This window comes from Dendrobates tinctorius, unplaced genomic scaffold, assembly GCF_039654945.1.
Source record: "Dendrobates tinctorius isolate UK_male_01 unplaced genomic scaffold, ASM3965494v1 ptg000028l, whole genome shotgun sequence".
Taxonomy (NCBI): domain Eukaryota; kingdom Metazoa; phylum Chordata; class Amphibia; order Anura; family Dendrobatidae; genus Dendrobates; species Dendrobates tinctorius.
The window spans coordinates 94,746,303-94,769,476 of record NW_027361696.1 but is presented as its reverse complement, the minus strand read 5'-3'; the positions used below and the strand labels follow the sequence as shown (position 1 = coordinate 94,769,476).

The window sequence follows — 23,174 nt, the reverse complement described above, 5'->3', positions numbered from 1 at the left end:
GGGTCCATCAAAGTCCATATGGAGGTCTCACGACCATCCCTGTGAGTGGTAACATTACTGATGTCACCGCTCATCACAGCCATTAATTTGGTGTACTTAGTTTTAAAAGCCTTGTCAGAATGGTTAACAGAAGCATCTTATTAGTGCAGGCAGCTACAACTGGAATAACGTACCGTATACAGTTTACAGTGCTAAAAAACGGACTGATTCTTACCTGTGTTTTGGATAAGATTTTCATAATAGTTTGGTAAATGTGTCCATTTTTATCAGAGTTTCATCGGCTTTTCTCGCACGCAAAACACAAAACTGATGGACGTCTCTAGTTACTCCTGGTAAATGGTCCATGAAAAACAGGCAGCACACGGGTGGAATAAAAGTGCTAGGACGCTGGTATCCAAGGTAAACAGCGGGTAACTACTGTAAGTGCCGCACGCGCTTAGTTACCCAATATTTACCTTAGATACTAGCGTCCTAGCACGAGCACGCAGGTATCTAAGGTACACAGCGGATAACTAAGTGATGCGCGCGCTTAGTTACCCGATATTTACCTTAGATACCAGCATACTCGCTGGTGCTGATCGCTGGTGAAGCTGACTGTTTGGCAGCTCACCAGCGATCATGTAGCGAGGCACCAGCGATCCTGACAAGGTCGTATCGTTGTCGGGATCGCTGATGCATTGTTTAGTGACGGGGCCTTAAGCAGCAGAAATTTACTGCATCCGATCACTGGTAGGAAAAGTGCTGCAGACAAAAATGCACTGAACATACAGTGCAATAATCGGCTGAATGATTCCTTGTTATCATCAGGTGTAAACATGGCAATAATGAGCCAATGAACGAGCAGCTGAGTGCGAGGGCTCATCGGATCGCACACGGAGCAATGTTATTCGATGGGGCTGTGCACATGTCCAATTTTTTCCTCGGAATCTGTGCATGCACAGTTTGCATCCGATAATTAGATCGCACTGCAAATCAATATGTCCGGACAGCACTCGGATGACATTTGAGTGCAGTCTGAATTTCAGGGATTAACAGTATGGAAATGTATTTATTTTTTCCCATCTAACCTTCATTTGAGAAAATTTGATCACACAAATGATCAAACTCTGTCAATGTTCTCTGCGGCACCTGTTCTGTTTACACAGGATGATGTGCTGACGAGAACGTTGCTATTTTGTGCAAACTAAAAAATTATTTTACCCGACAAACGAGCATTTTACAACAAAAAAACATTGGCCCAGCAGTATATGGTGCAGTGCAGAACCATATTACATAGTAGTATGTTACATGAGCGACACAACGTCATTTGCATCAAACGCAAGCCTCGCATCATATAATGGCAGGGAATTTATGTTTAGATTTTGATTTATTTAATAGTAAGTGGTTGCCTTTGATCTTTGTGTTTCCATACAGAAGTAAGCCTGGTACAACACCAAAGACGTGTTCTCTAAGCATCCAATTACAAGTCAGGTACTTACCATACCACTCATCCATCCAAGCCACAGCTTGTCTGTGGCCTGCAAGTAAAATGTCTTTGATGTTCTAAAAACAAACAAAAACAGTAATTATCTATCATGTGAACACATTTTATTAAACACACAGTTGTCTCACATCCAGAAATAGCTGGGACTGTTCATATATTCCAGATATTATTTTGGTAAATTCAAAGAAGAAGAGGTTCTTATAAACCGAGCCCAAAGGCGACTAGTCCTGGGTGAGAATGGTAGATTTCCCAGGCAGCACTGAGAGTGAGAGTTATCATATTTTTTGCACTAAAAGAGACACATCTTTCTCCTGAAATTCTGTCCTGACACTGGCTAGTTCCTCCCTCTTGCCATTGGGTGGTAAGAGCTTGGGTGGGACGTCCCTCTTGAGACAAAATGTCCTATTATCACATACTGGCCAACAATTACTCTACAAAATTTGGGACAGTTACACCCTGCCCCCTAGGACCACCAGGCAACACCCCCAATATAGCTATTATTACCAGGACCACTTTGGTGGGGTGCAGTTTTACTAAACAAACGCCCAATTTGACTTCTGTCATGGGTGGCAAAGATTGACGCTATCCTGAGGACACAACATGATCATATGAGCTTAGATATAGATCTCTTTCTACAGGGTGGGCCACTGATATGGATACACCTAAATAAAATGGGAATGGTTGGTGATATCAACTTCCTGTTTGTGGCACAATAGTATATGGGAGGGGGGAAACTTTTCAAGATCGGAGGTGACCATGGCGGCCATTTTGAAGTCAGCCATTTTGGATCCAATTTTATTTTTTCCAATGGGAAGAGGGTCATGTGAACTTATTGAGAATATCACAAGAAAAACAATGGTGTGCTTGAACAAAGAAATGCTAGTCTAAGGGGGTCAGATTCCTTGTAGGAATGCTTGGACCTGACACCCATAATGTGGTGGTGCACCATCTTGCTGGAAATACTCAAGGAATATGCCATCTTCAGTGCATAAAGAGGGCAACACATCATCATGGAGCAATTTCAGATATCCAGTGGCATTGAGGTTTCCAATGATGAAGAATGGCCACAATTATGGGTGTCAGGTCCGAGCATTCCTGCATGAACAGTTTCCTGGAAAGTGGATTGATCATCGTGGGCCAGTTGAATGGCCACCAAGGTCTCCTGATCTGATCCCCTTAGACTTTTATCTTTAGGGTCATCTGAAGGCAATTGTCTATGCTGTGAAGATACGAGATGTGCAGCGTTGCTATCAGTGTGTCAAGAGTGGGAGAAGAGGGTTGCATCCAACACAATGGGCAGCACTTTGAACACATTTTATAAGTGGTCATAAACTTGTAAATAACTCATGAAAGAATAAAGTAACGTTAAAACCAACCACACCATTGTTTGTCTTGTGAAATTCTCAGTATGTTTGATGTGTCACATGACCCTCTTCCTATTGGAAAAAATAAAGTTGGATGCAAAATTGCAGACTTCAAAATGGCCACCATGGTCACCACCCATCTTGAAAAGTTTTCCCCCTCCCATATACTAATGTGCCACAAACAGGAAGTTGATATCACCTACCATTCCCATTTTATTTAGGTGTATCCATATAAATGGCCCACCCTGTATATAAACTACTGATAGCATAGAATGTTAGATTTGAAAGGGACCTCCATCGTAATCGTGTCCAACCCCCTGCTCCATTCAGGATTCACTAAACCATCTCAGACAGATGTCTGTTCAGCCTCTGTTTGAAGACTTCCATTGAAGGAGAACTCACAACCTCTCGTGGCAGCCTGTTCCACTCATTGATCAACCTCACTGTCATAAAGTTTTTTCTAATATCTAATCTGTATCTTCTGCCTTTCAGCTTCATTCCATTGCTTCTGGTGTTTCCATGTGCAAATGAGAAGGATAATCCCTCTACATTGTGACATCCCTTCAGATATTTGTAGACAGCTATTAAGTCTCCTCTTAGCCATCGCTTTTGCAAGCTAAACATTCCCAGAATTCCCATGATGGTATCTTTGTGCCATTTATGACACATCTGATCTGCAGACTAATAATTTTGGTCCTCCTGAAATACCCTTAGGGTAACCACAACTTTTGCACCCTGATGCTATCCTGATACTATTTATGCCTCTATCCTGACTGCAGACTATGGATGTTGTTTCTCATAAAATATTCTTTGCGTGAAAAAGCTCAGAATTAATCTTTTTTGGGATTTCTTATTTAGAAATAAGTTCTGACCTTTCTCATAATTTATCCAGATAACAAATTCTGTTTTTCTAAAGTCACCCATAATCATATTAATGCCTTCTAATCCATGGGGGCTGACTTCCCAGCAGTGAATCACTTACCTTATGAATGAAGCTTTCTACTCTTGACTGAAATCCGTACACTTCAAATTTAGCTGCTACTAATTTATAAGAGCACATAATGGGCTTTGTGGTTTCATGCCAGTCCTGAAGTAAAGGCCCTCGACCTGTCTTCTCTGAACGGAAAGTTCTCAGGTCCTAATGAGAGATTACGCCACATGCAAAGCTGTTAAAAATGGGAATATGCACCTGTATTTTCACATTATATTTTTGGTGGGGGCTGGAATTTGGGCTCCTTTATAAGTGCTGGTTCCTAACACTGCGCCATCCATCTTCTTATCAGGACATGACTATATTTGTTAAAGAAGCACTCCTCCTCCCATCAAAGTTTTTTTTTTCCATAATATATTGCAGTAATCATATGATATAGCATTGTGTACTTACTATTGATCATTTTGCCTTTCTATCCTGTTAATTCTTCTCATTTCTATTAGGTTTACAACATCACGTGATTAAAAACTGAAAAGCTGAATCCTTCTAAGATCTATGTAGAAACAGGAGGACAATTTTCTCTGCACGAGTCATCAGTCACTGCAAAATTCCCTGGCAGGGTGAGGAGTAGAGCAGCTAGATCAGGAGTTGTAGAGGGGAATGAGTCTAAAGAAACAAGAGACTTCCTGTTCCTACATAGAGCAGATAAAATAGAATTATCTGGGTAGTAAGGCAAAATGAGCAATTGTAATTACATAGTGCTATATAATATGATGACTGCAAAACATTAAGAAAATAAAAACTTTGATGGCAGTGCTTCTTTAATGACAGAACTTAGGTAGAAAAATCATGTCTTAAAAAAAATATTAAAGAAATATGCCCATTGTCTGCTTTTCCCTTACCTGTGGAGAGGGAATCTGATACATATTCACACTATTCTTAGAGAGGAAACATGGAGCAATGGACATTTCATCCCATTCTTTTATAAGATCAAATCTGTTGGCGATCTACCAGCTCTGTGAATGCTGAGCTCCGTATCACCCTGCCCACACCACTGACTGCCAGTTTTCTGAATATACAGTATACCCTCGGAAGAAACCAGCAGCGAAACGCACGTCGAGGTGAGCAGATGCCACTCCAGGTTCTTTGAGGTGAATCCTTTCCCTATCTACATTTAATGCACAAACTGTTTCTATTTGTATATATTCTCTGCTCACTTTCAAGTATTAGTTTAAACGCTCTAGGGATGCACATACTCAGGTTGATTCATGGGATTTTGGTATTTGGATTTGATTTAAATTGCTACCTTCTCTTCAGATTTTACATGAATAGGGAGTGTGATCTCTGCACTGTTTCAAGTGTCAGATGTTTTTATTGCTGAGTACTACTCTAATAACCAGCATCATTCCTTTCACTAGCTTTAGATCTTTACTACTGATGCAGCTATTATCACTTTTTTACCTCCCTTCAATGGTAATCCATTGTCTGAGAATGGTACATTATTCCTGTTAGTGCTATAAATAACTACGAATATATGTCTAAGGCTGGTTTCACATTTGCGTTTTTTTGCGCTGGAAAAAAACGCATACATGCGCATGCGTTTTTTCCCCTATATTTAACATGGGTGCGCATACCTGCGCGCTGGTAAGCGCATGTATGCGATTTTCATGCGCTGCGTTTTTTTGGGGTGTGCGTTGGTATTTTCCAGACGCAGCATGTTGCATTTTTTGGCCCTTGAAAAAAGCGCATGCGCACGTATGCGCACGTTTTGCGCTAAAAATGGCCATTATAGCCTATGGATGCGCATACGTGCGCACTGGCATGCGCAGGTATGCGTTTTTTTAGCGCTGCGTTTTTTTGGTGGTGTCCACTTGTTGTCCTAGTTATAATCTTCTAAAGTCAAAAAAAAAAAGTCTATATAAAGGAGGTGCCTGCCAAAACTCTGCCACTACTACACTGACAGATTGAAGAGCAGACAGTCAACCAAGAACCCATTATATCAGCGAAGAATGTGAGTATATTACATTATATGCCTGTCCTTTTAAATTATGTATGTACTAATGATTTTTATTATTTTTACATGCAGTATGTCTTCAGAATCAGAGTATTCCCCATCGCGGCAGGAATTGGCGCAAGCAGACCGTGAGGTGATTATTTTCGTGCATCTGGTAAGTATATCTGCTGCTTCTCCAAATCTCTTACGTTTTTTTCAACTTTTTTAAGACATCGTCATCATCATCTTCTGCGGACGGGACTAGTGAGGGCGAAGAGCAGGAGCAGCGAAGCCAAGTCCCGGTGGTGATACGGAATGTAAGTATCAAATGATTTGTAATGTTCTTTATTTTTTATCTTCTATTTTTACTTTTTTATGTTTCTTTTTTTGTAACTTTTTTTTCAATTTAAATTTGATTATTCTAATGAATGTGTTTTGTCTAGGTTCCACAACGGGATGAAGACGTCTACCTGGATAATGAGCAGCTCATCAGCCTGGTCCAGGAGCGTTCGCCGTTGTGGGACAGCCGTGACCGGCTGCACAAGGACATTGTGGTGACCCGGCGGCTATGGAATGAGGTGGCCGCAGCGTTGATGGATGGCTGGGACAGCGCCACAGCATCCTCCAAAAAGGCGTTTAGTGAGTATTTCCCTGCTCTGTATTGTGCCGCAGTGACTGTTGTCCTTGACGGCACTGTTGGGTTTCGTGCTAGGCATATTCTAGCAGGAAACCCAACAGTGTAATCGGGGTCTACAGTGACTGCTTTGAGTATTGTATTGCTACATTGTGCCGCAGTGACTGTTGTCCTTGACGGCACTGTTGGGTTTCGTGCTAGGCATATTCTAGCAGGAAACCCAACAGTGTCATCGGGGTCTACAGTGACTGCTTTGAGTATTGTATTGCTACATTGTGCCGCAGTGACTGTTGTCCTTGACGGCACTGTTGGGTTTCGTGCTAGGCGTATTCTAGCAGGAAACCCAACAGTGTCATCGGGGTCTACAGTGACTGCTTTGAGTATTGTATTGCTACATTGTGCTGCAGTGACTGTTGTCCTTGACGGCACTGTTGGGTTTCGTGCTAGGTGTATTCTAGCAGGAAACCCAACAGTGTCATCGGGGTCTACAGTGACTGCTTTGAGTATTGTATTGCTACATTGTGCCGCAGTGACTGTTGTCCTTGACGGCACTGTTGGGTTTCGTGCTAGGCGTATTCTAGCAGGAAACCCAACAGTGTCATCGGGGTCTACAGTGACTGCTTTGAGTATTGTATTGCTACATTGTGCCGCAGTGACTGTTGTCCTTGACGGCACTGTTGGGTTTCGTGCTAGGTGTATTCTAGCAGGAAACCCAACAGTGTCATCGGGGTCTACAGTGACTGCTTTGAGTATTGTATTGCTACATTGTGCCGCAGTGACTGTTGTCCTTGACGGCACTGTTGGGTTTCGTGCTAGGTGTATTCTAGCAGGAAACCCAACAGTGTCATCGGGGTCTACAGTGACTGCTTTGAGTATTGTATTGCTACATTGTGCCGCAGTGACTGTTGTCCTTGACGGCACTGTTGGGTTTCGTGCTAGGCGTATTCTAGCAGGAAAACCAACAGTGTAATCGGGGTCTACAGTGACTGCTTTGAGTATTGTATTGCTACATTGTGCCGCAGTGACTGTTGTCCTTGACGGCACTGTTGGGTTTCGTGCTAGGTGTATTCTAGCAGGAAACCCAACAGTGTCATCGGGGTCTACAGTGACTGCTTTGAGTATTGTATTGCTACATTGTGCTGCAGTGACTGTTGTCCTTGACGGCACTGTTTTTTTTTATCAACAGTGGACAAAGTCCGAACACGTTGGCGTTCGATCAAGGACCGCTTCAACAGTGATGTTCGTGCTGAGGGCCAGGTTCGCAGTGGATCTGCGTCAAGGACCAGAACTAGATACCGTCACTATCACGCGTTGCAGTTCCTAAGACCGGTCCTTGCCACGAGATCGTAAGTATTATAAATTTTGGGTTTTTATTTTTATTAATCTGTGTTTTTCTAATCCACAGCTGATGCTTCTTGTAAAGGCATGGTAGTAATGATTTTCCTTTCTTCAACAGCACCTGGAGCAGCACCCTGCAACCTGGCCCTGGAGCGGTCCTTCCTCGGACGTCCTCTGACCCGTCCCAGCCATCCGACAGCCAGGAAGCACCTTGCAGGTCAACCACACACACAGCTGGTGACCAGGAAGCTGGGCCATCAGGTGTTCCCCTGTCCCAGGTCTCTGCCACTGGTTATGCGGGCACTACCCGCCAGCGGCAGAGGGCCTTGGACAGGAATGTCTTGCCCGAGTTTATGCATTTGAGCGAGACATTTAATTCCAGCCTCAAGTCACTGTCCGACAGAGTTGAAAGCGGTTTTGCACTCATGGAACGTGGTTTTAACCACTTTGAACACCGCTTCAATTCTGTAGAACAGCGCCTTGACCGTCTGGAGGCCGACCTCAACAGACCAGCACACCATTTTTTTAGTAAGATTGAAAAGGGCATGGCGGAACACCTTAGTCCTGATCAACAGCTGAATGTGCTGCAGGCCTGCAACAATGCTTTCTTGCAGGCTATGCAGCATAATCGGTACGGTCAGCAGTCAGTGGTGTCCTTTCCACCTGTGCCACCATTGACTCGCTTCACCTCACTACCGACTTGTGCTGCATACCACTGCACGGACACCTCTATTCAAAGCCAGGACACCCACCGTTACACCACCACAAGTCTGAGTGCAGCTGGTCACTTCACCGACACCACCATGGCAAGCGCTGCTCCTGTCTGGAGCACCACCGCCACTCCCATGCATGCGTGGAGCTCAGCCACCACTAGGCAAACATGGAACAGCCCTGCCGCTACAACAACATGTAGTAGCCCTGCCACCACCACTCTGCAAACCTGGACCATCACTGCCGCCACCAGTCCTCCTGCAAGGACGAGCACTGACAACGAAGAGCAGCAGCAGCAGCCACCTCAGCAGCAGCTCCAGCCTCATCAGCAGCAGCCACCTCAGCAGCAGCAGCCGCCACCTCAGCAGCAGCCGCCACCTCAGCAGCAGCCGCCACCTCAGCAGCAGCCGCCACCTCAGCAGCAGCCGCCACCTCAGCAGCAGCCGCCACCTCAGCAGCAGCCGCCACCTCAGCAGCAGCAGCAGCCACCTCAGCAGCAGCAGCAGCAGCCACACCTGCAGACGGGGGACCTACACTCAATATTTGCCCCTAGTTCAAGGCGAAATCTATCAAGGCGGGCATTGGGCCAAAGTCGGTCCAGGCACACAAGCCTACGGCGACATGCCATTACAACTAATGTACCTGAACAGATTTCCTCTCCTCCAAGTGTTCCAAGTTTAATTCCCTTAACTGGACTACCTTCCCCCACAAGTTTTGTTGCCCCTTCCCCTCAAACGCCGTCTTCAACAGCAAGTGTTGCATATTCCCTGCACACCCCCAAATTGAAACCATCTGCCCCCAAACGCCGGAAAAAATAATTTTTTGGTTTATTTTTGTGATAAAAAATAAATTTACATTTGTGGTTCACCATTACTAAGTTTCATTAATGTTGTTTGCGCCGCTCACACACACTGATGGGTAAATACATGTTAAAAACCAACCCAAGGCCTAGTATAGTCATATGTGAAATAACACGGACTAGTATAGTCATACCAAGGCCTAGTGTAATAACTCGAGTTTTATCAACTTGGATCTGGTTTCATGAAAAACAAACTTTTGAAACTTGTCTTAAAAATAAGTTTCTTTCTAGTTTCACCAGTTTGTTTTTTGTGAAACAAGATGCTAGTTGTTAAAAATCGAGTTATTACAGTAGGCCTTGGTATGACTATACTAGGCCGTGGTATTTCACATATGACTATACTAGTAGGCCCAAGGCCTACTATACTCATATTTGAAATACCACGGCCTAGTATAGTCATTCCAAGGCCTAGTGTAATAACTCTAGTTTTACCAACTAGAATCTGGTTTCATGAAAAACAAACTGTTGAAACTTGTCTTAAAAATAAGTTTCTTTCTAGTTTCACCAGTTTGTTTTTTGTGAAACAAGATGCTAGTTGTTAAAAATCGAGTTATTACAGTAGGCCTTGGTATGACTATACTAGGCCGTGGTATTTCACATATTACTATACTACTAGCCCCAAGGCCTACTATACTCATATTTGAAATACCACGGCCTAGTGTAGTCATTACAAGGCCTAGTGTAATAACTCTATTTTTACCAACTAGAATCTGGTTTCATGAAAAACAAACTGTTGGTTTCAAGTTTCACCCGTTTGTTTTTCGTGAAACAAGATCCTAGTTGGCAAAAATTGAGTATGCCTTGTTATGACTATACTAGGCCGTGGTATTTCACATATGACTATACTAGTAGGCCCAAGGCCTACTATACTCATATTTGAAATACCACGGCCTAGTATAGTCATTCCAAGGCCTAGTGTAATAACTTTTAAGTTGGAATGGAGCAGATTACATTCATCCACTCAATGCTGACTTGTATTCCCCATGGACTTTCATTGGGGTTGGGTTTTGAGGGTTGTGTTTTGAGAAAATCACATACTTTGTTTTCAACTAGTTGCACAATTTTCTCTTGAAAAAAAATGGTTTCCTGATTCATGGCCTGCAGCTTTGCTCGTTCCAATATATTTCACGCAGACTAGCAATGCTGCATTTTAACTCATATGTGTATTTACCTGCCCAGGTGTGTGAACATCAAAAAATTCAGTTATACATGGGAAGTTTTTTATTAAATTGGAGTTTAAAAAATATAGTGCACTCAGTAATGGTATCAAATAAGGTTTTTTATTACCATAAACAAACAAAAACATTACACCATTTCATCTTGCCAGTGCACCCGTCCTACATCAGAAATAAAGTAGGTCGCAAATTGGTCCCTCATTTGGCCAACTTCAACGGATGACCTGAGAGTGTGCTGAGTGAATTCAGGCAATGGGTTAGGAGCATCATCGTCCAGTTCAAAGGTCGGGTGCTCTTTAGCCATCACAAAGTTATGTAGAACCACACAGGCCTTCACCACCTCATCGACTGTTTCAAGTTTAAGATTAATGGCCGTGCCCAGAATTCGCCATCTGGAGACAAGAATCCCAAAAGCACACTCGACAGTTCTTCTGGCCCTGGTCAGCCTGTAATTAAATATTTTTTTGGTGTGGTCCAAGTCCCGGCTGGAGTAGGGTTTCAGTAAGTTTCCGCACATTTGAAAAGCCTCATCGCCAACCATTACAAAGGGCAGTGGCGGAGCTTCGGTGTGAGGAAGAGGCCGTGGCATAGGGAAATTAAATTGGTTGCCATACAACCTCCGGCCCATGTCTGAGTTTTTAAAAGCCTGTGAGTCATTACCACGGCCAAATGCTCCAATGTCCACTGCTACAAACATACATCCGGCATCCGCAATCGCAATGAGTACTATTGAAAAGTACTTTTTGTAATTATAGTACTCAGATCCCGTTCTTTGGGGTTTGATGATCCGTATGTGTTTACCATCAACAGCTCCCAAACAGTTGGGAAAATTGCATACTGTCCAGAATTTGTCAGCAATTTCCATCCACTTTTCAGCGGTGGGCAGGGGCATAAATTCTGGGCAAAGAACATTCCAGAGAGCCCGGCAGGTGTCAGCAACAATTCCAGACAAGGTAGAGATTCCAATACGGTACTGGAAGTGTAGTGAAGATAGGGTTTCTCCAGTCGCCAGGAATCTGTGAACAGACAAAGAAGTAAAATTAATATTTATGTATATTATTTTAAAAAAACTATAAAATAAAATATTAGTACATTCACGAAAACTAATTACCCACGGTTTTGAATACTAAATTTAAAAAAAAAACATCAGACCGCACCCCTTGGTTTTTAAAACATACCGTAATGTCACCAGTAGCCGTTCCTCAGGAGGAATCGCACGACGGAGCTGTGTGTCCTGTCTCCGGATGGATTGTTGGACACGAGCAAGCAAATCCATGAAACTTTCGTGGGACATCCTGATATAATCTGTAAATTTCTCCGGGTTTGCCTGTAGCTCGCTGTAGAGGGTGTGGTATGCCCCACGGCTCTCCCGGAGTTCAACAATCGGATGTATCCACATACGCCGCCGTCTTCGCTGCCTCTCTCTCTTCCTTTGTTCATGGCAAGCAACTGCATACGCCTGAGCCATCGCGATGTCCAAATCCAAGTTGAAGTGAAAACTCTTCCAGCGCAGATCCATGGTCACGAGAAGAATCAAGCAAATGTGAAGAATACTGTAGACAGGGTCTATATATTAACATACCACACCCACAATGAAGTCCCATTGGTCTTGTGTGTTGTTGAATGGTTGTTTTTTCATTTTTGTGGGGTTTTTCCAAAATCTGTAAAAAAACGCAAACGCACAAAAAACGCATACAAACGCGCAAAAACGCTGCGTTTTTTTCCTGCATGCGCATAAAAATGCTTGAAAAAAACGCAGCGTTTGTATGCATTTGTATGCGTTTTTTTAATGCGTTTTTTTGCGGGAAAAACGCGCTGCAAAAAAAAGCAAGTGTGAAACTAGCCTTAACTCTTTAGAGCTCATGACGTCTTCCCTGTGAGACACTCTGCTTTTTTCTATCTTGTTTATGTGCTTTTGTTTTTTTAATACAAACTAATAAAAGTTATACATTTTTTACTATCATGGATCTCTTCATTTCCCTGGGTTTCTTAAACTGGGGTCTTATATTTAATTTTGTATACAGTGCATATTCAGAAAGCTGCCAATCAGCTGTGTGGGAGGGGTTACACAGAGCAGTTGACTAGGAGGCATGAGACATCTAGCCCTGCAGTGATTATGTACTGCTGACAAAACACAGATTTTTTTTTTTAAACAGTAACACACAGCCTACTATTTGACCCATCACTGGAAGCAGGGTTTCATCACAATGTTCTCAGATAACATAACAAAAACCTTCTGCAAATCCCCTTTAAAATACCACTCTAGAGGATTTTTATTGCTCCGCTGGAGTGATGCTTTAAATGTTAGTCCTCTGCCTGTGGTCATATACTCACCTGCCACCATCTTCATTGTTTTCCAGCATCACTCCTGTCAGTCTCTGGCAAAAAGTGACCCGCCGGGCATCTGTGGCGTTTCATGTAGCTGAGCGGAGGTCACTTTTCAACACAAGTCTATGAGAGCGCCTCATTCTGACCTAGTTTTGGCTCTCCTAGACTTGCATTGAGAGCTTACGACACAGCTTCTGACTTCTGGCTAGTCAGAAGCTGCTCTAACAAGATGGTGTTGAGGGACCGGAGTGGCATAAATAAAAGTGAAGACGCCGGAGGGTGAGTAAATGACTGGTAGTAGGGGACTTACATTTAAAGTGCCACTCCACGCTGGAAAACAATATGCTGGGATAGTGCTTTAAGAATAGATCACCAAACGAACCCCCTGGTGCCTAATGTTCAGCTTTACAAGTGGCAATCCATAACTAACATGAGAGCTACAATTGTGATCCCCCAAGTGAGGTCCAAGGTGACCTCCTACCCTATCGACCCAATGTCTTGGTCCTTATCGAGATTACTTCAGTACCAGGCAATTGAGTCAGATGCCCCAAAAAAGGGACATTTTTAATCCATTTATTATTCATCGTTCACATGAAGGAAGGTTGGGTAAAATATTAGGGAAAATGCAGTAGCTAATGTAATAAAAATGTTTTATAGGTGTCACTCTCACCTCTGATTTTTTGTAGTAACCTTCTGGAAGATCATCAGCCGCAATGTCGACAAAACACACATCATCTTCTGGGGTTGGTTTTTCACCAAATACCTTAAAAAATATATATATTTGTTTTCAATTTTATTTGTCATTCGTCATAGTAAAGTTGTTGACCATGTATGTGTTATGTTAAATCACCCCTGTATTTGCACAAAATCTACAAAAATCTGTAAACTATGGAGAAACTACCATTCCCAGAATGCTGACCGTTCCAGTTTTATTACAGCTCCAGAGCCATGGGTTGGAGACCACTGGAGTAGAGAGATCTCAGACAAATAAACTACAGATCAGATTATTCCTTAATTAATAAGAAGAAATATTTCTCTGTCGGAGAAGAATCATAATTATCCACTAGGTTTTATGTCACATCATTAACTCCTTCCTGCATTAACGTCCTGGACAGAGGTCCGCAAATGTGAGAAGTCTCAGCAGATGAGCTCCCTTCCCACTAGGATGATGCTAGTTATATCACATAGCCAACATCTGTCTCTGAGCTTTGGCCGTGGCTGTTAAACATTTAGTTTCTGCTTTCATTCTCTGACAGAGTCATTTTCATGAATGCTCGCTGATGGTTATGTGCATTGGCTGTGTATAGGATAGGGGTCATCTGGCATCACTGAGTGCCAGATTTAGACGCCCTATATTAGGCCTAGTGCCACAGCACGGCCTCTAATATATATTCTTTGCTACCCATCTCATACTTACCCCAAAACTTCTGATATTCCCCTGAAGAGGCCACTGACAGAGGGCCGAAACGCATAGGAACAGGTTGTGTGTGTAGGGGGGTGACATTATTAGGTATCACTTGGGTACTACCCTTGTTAGGGCAGTAGTCTTCATATGCGGCACAACGGGGGATTTTAGGGGTTATACATCCACCCTTCTCCCATTGATTTTTTTTTTGCTCTTTGTGGTGCCTCCATGAACAGGTGTCTCAAGACAAGGGTGAGATCATTCCAATTTTTTTATTTGCACTGGTTACATTGCGGGAACTTTACATGTCATATATGTTATATGTTTTCTTGCCTTTAACTAATCTGATACCCGATTGGAAGTTTGATCTAACTAATCTGATAGACAATTGGGGGGTTTGATCTGGTTTGACCTAACTAATCTAATAGCCGATTGGAACTTTGATCTGGTTTGACCTAACTAATCTGATAGATGATTGGAGGTTTGATCTGGATTAACCTAACCAAATAGCCAATTGGAACTTTGATCTGGTTTGACCTAACTAATCTGATAGATGATTGGAGGTTTGATCTGGACTGACCTAACTAATCTGTTAGCTGACTGGAAGTTTGATTTGGCTTGACCTAACTAATCTGATAGATGATTGGAGGTTTGATCTGGATTGACCTAACTAATCTGTTAGCTGATTGGAAGTTTGATTTGATTTGACCTAACTAATCTGATAGATGATTGGTGGTTTGATCTGGTTTGACCTAACTAATCTGATAGTTGATTGGGGGTTTGATCTGGTTTGTCAGCTCATTGAAACATCGAAGAAAATAACTGGGAGAAACTGTCCAATGATCTGACAGTGAAAGATCAAAGAAAATAATTGGGAGAAACTGTCCACTGTCAGTTCAGTGGACAGTTTCTCCCAATAATTTTCTTCCATCTTTCACTGTCAGCTCATTGGACAGTTTTTCCCAATTACTTTCTTCGATCTTTCACTGTCAGCTCATTGGACAGTTTCTCCCAATTATTTTCTAACCTGGGAGGAGCTTAACTAGAAAATGACTAGATGCCAATGACAATCTGTTCCTGGGACGGCAATTGTCACATGACCGGCGCATTTCCTGGTGTAAAAAGATGTGTCACAGATGTAAGTGTCACATGTTGCTACAGTGTTGAAACCATAATGTAACATAAAAAAATGCCGATGTGTTTTTTTAAAATGTAACTGTCAGGGTCCTGACAGCGCCGGCGTACAGCCTCCGCTAAGCAGGGACTCACCCGCACCGTAGGGACCCCTGGGGACAAGAACAGCCAGAAAATAAAGATGCACAGGACCTGAATGTAGAAGTTTAGCAAGCTGGCACAGGACCTACGGTCATGTGAACGGTCAAGTGACTGCAAGGGGGCGGGGCTTAGCGTCCTACTTTCAAAGAAGGTAGAAAACTCAAAGTCGGGCAAAGCGGGGGTCATGCACAGTACAGGCAAGTGAGGTACAGGAGGGATAAACAGATGGGAGGTCAGACAAAGCCAAAGGTCATACACAAGATATCAGTAAAGTACCAGGGTTGAGACAGAACAGATAGTCAGGGCCAAGCAGAGATCACAACCAAACAGACGTAGAAGGTACCAGGCATAATCCAAAGCAAAATCCAGAGAACAGACTGAGTTGTACACAGAGGATCAAGCAACCAGAGCACAGCACTAACACACTCAGGGGTCACCACACAATGCCAAGGGCGAAAGTATAACTGACGGGGGACTGGAGCTTCCTGAGGCTATAAGAAGCCTCCCCAGAACCAATGAGAGGCCACCATAATAGGTCCCAGGTGTGCAGGTGAGAGTCTGCACTGAGGTCAGAACATCAACCCCAGCAGTTCCGGTCACCCACCACTGGTATCATGACAGTAACTTTCTCTATTACTGTGTTTTTGGTTATGTTGCAATAATAAGATACATTATTAGTCTGACATTGAGAGATATGCATAAAACATTATCCAGCCATGTTAAGTGCATGAAGGAGACAGCTGAGTGCTGCAGAAAATATCTGAGAAATCTCTTGCGATGTACTTCTTATTCGCTGTCAGACATTTGATAGATATGGAGCATGGTTGGAATATGCGCCACATTATTATTATTATTATTATTATTATTTATTATTATAGCACCATTTATTCCATGGTGCTTTACATGTGAGGAGGGGTATACATAATACATACAAGTACAGTAATCTTAAACAATACAAGTCACGGCTGGTACAGGATGAGAGAGGACCCTGCCTGCGAGGGCTCGCAATCTACAATGGGATGGGTGAGGATACAGTAGGCGAAGGTAGAGCTGGTCGTGCAGCGGTTTGGTGGATCAGTGGTTACTGCAAGTTGTAGGCTTGTCGGAAGAGGTAGGTCTTCAAGTTCTTTTTGAAGGTTTCCATGGTAGGCGAGAGTCTGATATGAAGTGGTAGAGAGTTCCAGAGTAGAGGGGATGCGCGGGAGAAATCTTGTATGCGATTGTGGGAAGAGGAGATAAGAGGGGAGTACAGAAGGAGATCTTGTGAGGATCGGAGGTTTCGTGCAGGTAAGTACCGGGAGACTAGGTCACAGATGTACGGAGGACTCAGGTTGTGGATGGCTTTGTATGTCATAGTTAGGGTTTTGAACTGGAGTCTTTGGGTAATGGGGAGCCAGTGCAGGGATTGACAGAGGGGAGAGGCCGGGGAATAGCGGGGGGACAGGTGGATTAGTCGGGCAGCAGAGTTAAGAATAGATTGGAGGGGTGCGAGAGTGTTAGAGGGGAGGCCACAGAGCAGGAGGTTGCAGTAGTCAAGGCGGGAGATGATGAGGGCATGGACTAGGGTTTTTGCAGATTCTTGGTTGAGGAATGTATGGATCCGCGAAATATTTTTGAGTTGAAGTCGGCAGGAAGCGGAAAGGGCTTGGATATGTGGTTTGAAAGAGAGATCAGTGTCAAGGATAACCCCGAAGCAGTGAGCTTGTGGGACTGGAGAGAGTTGGCAGCCGTTTACTTTAATGGATAGGTCTGTTGGGGGGGGTCACGTGAGATGGGCGAAAGATAATTAATGAAGCCTTTCATCACGTTATATACTGTCTATAGATTTCTATATTCGCACAGCACTCTTACCATACAGCTCATTTTACATCACTGCTTCTACTTTAACAAAAGCTTTTCATTTTATTTGCTGATATAATACTTCCAAGTTTATATTGCTGGCTACATTTCCAGCCCTGATTGCCGGCTGCCAGCGATTCTTTTCCCAGCTATGTCTTTGTTCTTTGCATGACTTTGATTTGTATAAGTATTTGTTTAGTGTCTTTTTACATTGATGCAAATGGCTAAAGACGTTTGTACTTTTCTGATTTGTAATACAAATTTAGATTTTTCCAGGAAAAACAATAAACTTCCAAAAACGCAAACACTTCCAATAGAACAGAATCCAGCTCGGCTCAAATCAGCAATGCCAAAATATTCTGGAATAAATGTGGATCCTTGTTAGCAATGCGGTTGATCAGTGATACACAATGAAAAGCAATAGCAAAATACATGATAAATGATGCCAGGGTTTGGCTTCTGATGCCTCATTGTATTCCAAACGTGGGAAATGTGAAAGAATAAAGGTCTAAGAGATCATTTTCTCAGAGTTTGATTATTATGGATTTAATTTATCACTAAGCAAAAATTTCTAATGTCTATGGTGGCCTGGCAGACCCTCATAGGGAAAGATGGTACTGATATGATGAATATTTCATGGCTGATCGCTATGTTTTCTTCAGAGATAACCGGGGAGGTCAGAGGTGCTATCCATTCAATTGTTTTTGACTAAGGAACTGCTTAAACGGAATGATAATATGGATTTTCCTAGCATTTAAAGATGCAGAACAGATGATGATTGGAAGCAGTAAATGGCAGCATAAAAATTACGTTTGTAAGAAGATGTATTAACAGAAAAGCGATTTGTTTTCTAATATATCTCCACAGCTTCTCATACAGCCAAATCAGATCTCATGCTCTGCACTGAGGAGGGGCAAACATCCTGAAATATGTCTGAAAATTCAGATTCTGGTTTGACTTTCATCCTACGTCATATTGCAAGGCTCGTTATAGGATCAATAATGACTTTTAGTATTGCTGCTTACAATAGGTGGCACTAGAGTTCAAGCCCTCTTTTCTTCTGAAGAGGCAATTTGCAGATTTAATTTATCAGAGGAGCATTGCACAGCATATAAGTGTCCTTACCCTGTCAGGCATGTCACTATCCATGTCAAAGGCCTCTCACCTAGCCAAATGAGAGCTCATGCTCTGCACTAAGGAGAGGCAACACCCCGAAACACGTCTGCAAATTGAGATTCTGGTTTGGCTTTTATCCTAAGCCATGTTGCAAGGCTTGTTAAAGGGACAATTTTCACTTTTAAAATGGCTACTTACAATAGGTGCCATTCGATTTCAACTCTTCTTCCTCTCTGCAGAGGCAATTTAACTATTTAATTTCCCAGAGGAAAACTGCATGGACTATAAGTTTCTTTACTCTGGCATGTCAGGCTTGTCACTCTCCACAAGCAGAAACGCGACACAATAAAACCAAATGTAATCTGTAATCCAAAACTGCTCACTATACAGAGTGTTGTTCCTGCAAAATGCGTACATGTTTGTTATGTGGATATAAATAATAGATCAGAGCAATATTCAATAGTATACAATGTCTGACAGCGTCAGAAATGGCTTTCTCTGATCTGCCAATACAACTGAAAAACTCCCATTGACACATAAAATTAAAAAAATTGGAGTCATAAGATCTGTCATCAAAATATGTGCAAAAAATTATTTATTATATAAACATCAAGTATAGATAGCAATAAAATCTTTGTATACACGTAGATACATAGGTATTACATGGATAAATTCAGTATGAAGGACACAGGTAAAGATAGTCCAGGAGACAACACTACACTGAAGAAAAAGAAGAAGCCTATGCAAAACGCGCGTAGGGGTTGGCAGCCTGTGACAAAACTGTGACCAACATGGGTGAGGATCAATCTTGAGCTAGCCACTTTATTGTTTGCCCCTTAAAATGCCTCTGTACATTATATATTATAGCCTATCTTCATAAGAACTTGGTTCCTCCGGTCATCTACTCTTCAGTGTAGTGTTGTCTCCTGGACTATCTTTACCTGTGTCCTTCATAGTCACATTACCCATGTTATATCTATATATCTACCTGTATTCAAAGATTTTATTGCTATCTATACTTGATGTTTATATATTATATAAATAATTTTTGCCCATATTTTGATGACAGATCTTATGACTCCAATTTTTCTAATTTTTTATATGTATGTAATGTGGTGCTGTTTGGGTTTCCTACTCAAGTCTCCCTGATTCACTATCTTTGTACTCCTATCAAGCCCATACGCAGGACCTAATATGATATTCTTAACACAAAGTGATACAGAAGTACTGTAGTATTTTATTACAAGCTCAAGTGTCACAGTGTGGTCCAAAAATTATATATGATATACCCTTTTTTTTATTGCAAATTGGTTTTGTGGCTGACCACCACTGTTGCCGTGCACGCTGGGTCATGTTCGCCATCTTTTCTGTGTTTATTGTGATTGATCTAGGCTGCTGTGCACACTCACGGCAGCCCCGCCCTGCCCCAGGCTTTATTTATTTTTGCATCCATGTCTGAGCCTGCATTGCCCTTCATCTGTGTTTGCTGGTCAGGCAGTGTGTGGAGGTCAAACCTGAGATGTCTGTGTTCAGACCTGGTTGGCCTTTATCTGCACCTGCTCCATCTGGCTGCACGGGAGTGATGCAGATATGCTTCAGGTATGGATTGCATTTGATATGGTCTTGCTTTTAAAACATTTAGGAGGCCGCAATGGCACAGTGAATAAATAAAAATGTAGAGTAGGACCCCCCATATGAGATTGCCTTGGCATGGCGGGGTGGCTCAATATATTGATCAATATTTTGCTAAATGTCTCATTTTGAATGCAGTAAGATATGTGCATATGCACCTCATGTTATGCGTTCTGACCACTGGCAGTGCTGGCTCTTCTCTTTTTTTTATGATATACAATAATATAATAATTATATATATATATATATATATATATATGTATAGTGGGGTAGCGCTGTCATTCACATAGGGGATTCTCGCTTAGCCGCCACAAAACCATTATAGTCCATGCGGTTTATTTATGCAGCATAAACCAAAGCAAGCAACATAAAGTTCATATCAGCATAGCGTCCTTGACAGAGCTTCTCTCTGTCCTCTCTGTAGTCACACAGGTTGGCATACACAGGCTCTTCAGCCTCATAGTTATCTCACCCACGTCAGGGTTTCCTCATGGCTGTTTCTCCATGCTGCAGCCATCCATTCCCTCCAGGGAATCATCAGGCACGTGCAGCCATTACACACAGCCACTCCACATGCTGTTAGCCAGGAGACACATCTCCCAGCGGGACCTTTCACAACGGACCAACCAGGTCCCTGCATTCACTACATGTGACCTACCATGGCCACTTTATACGGTCCGTAGCCATGCCCACCGGGTCACATGGCTATGACCTCATCACAGGTCCTTGAACCATTCACACAATTTTATCACAACGTTCTCAAACACACCCCCTGGGTGGGTTTGTAGGTAACTGGGTCCGCCCGTCTCCCCAGTTACCTGGAGACTTCTCCCTGGCACATTGAAACAACACCTCAGCAATATCATTGCTGATCAACACACACACGTAAGTCTCCATCTCAAGGCCACCCACCTTGAGATACATAACGTTCCTTCAGGATTCTGCCACTCATTCTCTCTCTTGGGACATCCACACAGCGCCCCGTAGCAGACACAGTGGTCACTACACCACTATATATATAAATATACAAACACACACACACACAAAATTTAAAGATATAATTTTGGTTGCTGCACACAATATATACACTCACTGGCCACTTTATTAGGTACACCATGCTAGTAAGGGGTTGGACCCCCTTTTGCCTTCAGAACTGCCTCAATTCTTCGTGGCAGAGATTCAACAAGGTGCTGGAAGCATTCCTCAGAGATTTTGGACCATATTGACATGATGGCATCACACAGTTGGCGCAGATTTGTCGGCTGCACATCCCTGATGCGAATCTCCCGTTCCACCACATCCCAAAGATGCTCTATTGGATTGAGATCTGGTGACTGAGGAGGCCATTTGAATACAGTAAACTCATTGTCATGTTCAAGAAACCAATCTGAGATGATTCGAGCTTTATGACATGGCGCATTATCCTGCTGAAAGTAGCCATCAGATGTTGGGTACATTGTGGTCATAAAGGGATGGACATGGTCAGCAACAATACTCAGGTAGGCTGTGGCGTTGCAACGATGCTCAATTGGTACCAAGGGGCCCAAAGAGTGCCCAGAAAAAATTCCCCACACCATGACACCACCACCACCAGCCTGAACCGTTGATACAAGGCAGGATGGATCCATGCTTTCATGTTGTTTACGCCAAATTCTGACCCTACCATCCGAATGTCGCAGCAGAAATCGAGACTCATCAGACCAGGCAACGTTTTTCCAATCTTCTACTGTCCAATTTCGATGAGCTTGTGCAAATTGTAGCCTCAGTTTCCTGTTCTTAGCTGAGAGGAGTGGTACCCAGTGTGGTCTTCTGCTGCTGTAGCCCATCTGCCTCAAAGTTCGACGCACTGTGCGTTCAGAGATGCTCTTCTGCCTACCTTGGTTGTAACGGGTGGCAATTTGAGTCACTGTTGCCTTTCTATCAGCTCGAACCAGTCTGCCCATTCTCCTCTGACCTCTGGCATCAACATGGCATTTCCGGCCACAGAACTGCCGCTCACTGGATTTTTTTTCTTTTTCGGACCATTCTCTGTAAACCCTAGAGATGGTTGTGCGTGAAAATCCCAGTAGATCAGCAGTTTCTGAAATTCTCAGACCAGCCCTTCTGGCACCAACAATCATGCCACGTTCAAAGGCACTCAAATCACCTTTCTTCCCCATACTGATGCTCGGTTTGAACTGCAGGAGATTGTCTTGACCATGTCTACATGCCTAAATGCACTGAGTTGCCGCCATGTGATTGGCTGATTAGAAATTAAGTCTTAACACACAGTTGGACAGGTGTACCTAATAAAGTGGCCAGTGAGTGTATATACACAGTAGAATGTAAAAGTTTGGGCACCAGTGGTAAAAAGTACTGTTATTGTGAACAGCTAAGCAAGTTGAAGATGAAATGATCTGTAAAAAGGTTAAAGTTAAAGGTTAAGGTTACTTTGTATTTTAGGGGAGCACAAGGGTTTTATCATGTGAAGATCTAAAGAACTATATGATTTAAAATGAACTAGTGGGTGTATTGAAGATATGATTGATGGGAGATTGTCGAATTATCCCTAATTCTCGATTGGACAAAAATGTCCAGCCAGGTAGTGTTTAAGGAGGAGTGAAGTGCTTGTCTATCTCAGGCTGGTTTCACATTAGCATTTTTTTAACATGTTTAACATGGGGGGGTGCATGGTCTTCCGTTTGCACGCGTTCGTATGCGTTTTTGTGCGCATGCGTCTTTTTAAGGCGTGCGCCTAGGCACGCCAGAAGCAACCTGTTGCATTTTTGGATCCGTCCAACGGCGTCAAAAAAACACATGCGCACACTTGCGCAAGGAATTCGACAAAATAATGCATTACAGTCTATGGGAACGCAGGCGTGCGCATGGACATGCGCACGCTTGCGTTAAAAACCGCATGCGTTTTAAGAGTTAACATGGCTAGAAACTGGTTAAAACGCATGCGCATAAAACGCAAATGCATGCAAAACGCATGATGCGTGTTTTGCATGTATTTCTATTGCGCACTAAGCACTGCGCTAAAAAACGCTAATGTGAAAGTAGCCTCAGTCGGTCACATAGATACGAATATAACATCAGTGGATATAGGCAA

At 42.9% G+C, this 23,174-nt stretch overlaps 1 protein-coding gene across 1 annotated transcript in view; it reads right to left on the bottom strand.

The window, feature by feature from the left end:
- The window catches only part of LOC141085641 (cytoplasmic phosphatidylinositol transfer protein 1-like), a 224,428-nt gene that overhangs the window by 13,552 nt on the left and 187,702 nt on the right, over window positions 1-23,174 (bottom strand). The window contains exons 6-8 of the mRNA XM_073571180.1: window positions 13,487-13,579; window positions 3,830-3,985; window positions 1,479-1,542 (exon numbers count right to left, since the gene is read on the bottom strand). Of these exons, the coding sequence (XP_073427281.1) occupies window positions 1,479-1,542; window positions 3,830-3,985; window positions 13,487-13,579 (313 nt within the window). The remainder of the gene's footprint in view (window positions 1-1,478; window positions 1,543-3,829; window positions 3,986-13,486; window positions 13,580-23,174) is intronic.